The 1166-nt window shown below is 54.5% G+C and overlaps 1 protein-coding gene across 1 annotated transcript; it reads right to left on the bottom strand.

Moving 5' to 3' along the window:
- Positions 1–5: 5 nt before the first annotated feature.
- On the bottom strand, positions 6–974 carry LOC104470221 (transcription factor SOX-2-like; the record flags this gene model as incomplete). The annotated part of the gene is given in 2 exon segments (XM_010085064.1): positions 6–586; positions 589–974. Coding segments are annotated over 2 exon segments (705 nt in total), but the record flags the coding sequence as incomplete, so codon positions are not given.
- Between the last annotated feature and the right edge of the window lie 192 nt (positions 975–1166).

The following is a 1166-nucleotide window of genomic DNA, read 5'->3' on the forward strand; positions in this document are numbered from 1 at the left end:
GAGCCCATGGAGCCCAGGGCCATGCCCGGGGTCCCTTGCTGGGAGTAGGACATGCTGTAGGTAGGCGATCCGTTCATGTAAGTCTGTGAGCTGGTCATGGAGTTGTACTGCAGGGCGCTCACGTCGTAGCGGTGCATGGGCTGCATCTGCGCCGCGTTGTGCGCGTTCAAGCCTGGGTGCTGCGGGTAGCCGAGCTGCTCTTGCATCATCCCATAGCCTCCGTTGGTCCAGCCGTTCATGTGCGCATAACTGTCCATCCTCTGGTTCACCCCAGCTCCCAAGGTGGCCCCAACCCCTACCCCAGTCGTCATGGTATTGGTGCCCGGTGCCAGTAAGCCCCCTGGCAACGTGTACTTATCCTTCTTCATGAGGGTCTTGGTTTTCCTCCGGGGTCGGTATTTATAATCCGGGTGCTCCTTCATGTGCAGAGCTCTGAGCCGCTTGGCTTCATCAATGAAGGGTCTCTTTTCCGCCTCGGATAAAAGTTTCCACTCCGCCCCGAGCCGCTTGCTGATCTCAGAGTTGTGCATCTTTGGGTTCTCCTGGGCCATTTTCCGCCGCTGGCCGCGGGACCACACCATGAACGCGGGCGCTTTACCCGGTCCGGGCTGTTCTTCTGGTGGTTGGTGGCTGAATTGGAGTTGCCTGTGCCTCCCCCCGAAGCTTGCTGGGGGGCGGGAGGTTTCAGCTCGGTTTCCATCATGTTGTACATTCAAACTACTTTTGCCTGGAACCAGCCTTGAGCAGAGAAGCGAGGAGCAGCGGCAGCGAAGTCCCAAGCCGGACTTTTTTTTTTTTTTTTTTTCCTAGGGAGGGGTAGGAAAGGGGGGAGGGGGACTCCCCAAAACCACACTTGGATCAAGATCAGGATCTTCCTCTTCGCTGATGGATTAATAATGCTAATAACTGCTATTATTACCGCCGGAGCCTTGATTTTTAAAAAAAACTTCTTCTTCCTCCTTTTTCCCTTTTCTCTGCCTGCCGCTCGCGCTCCCTCTCTCTCCACCTCAGTCTTAAAGAGCCAGCAAACTACTTTACCCCCTTTGCAAACACACACACTCTCTCTCTCTGCCTTGACAACTCCTGATACTTTTTTGAACAAGTTAATAGACAACCATCCATGTGATGGGGGCTTGTCAGGGAATAAATGTGTTCGCCCCGGCCAA

This window comes from Pterocles gutturalis, unplaced genomic scaffold (assembly GCF_000699245.1).
Source record: "Pterocles gutturalis isolate BGI_N339 unplaced genomic scaffold, ASM69924v1 scaffold30605, whole genome shotgun sequence".
Taxonomy (NCBI): Eukaryota; Metazoa; Chordata; class Aves; order Pterocliformes; family Pteroclidae; genus Pterocles; species Pterocles gutturalis.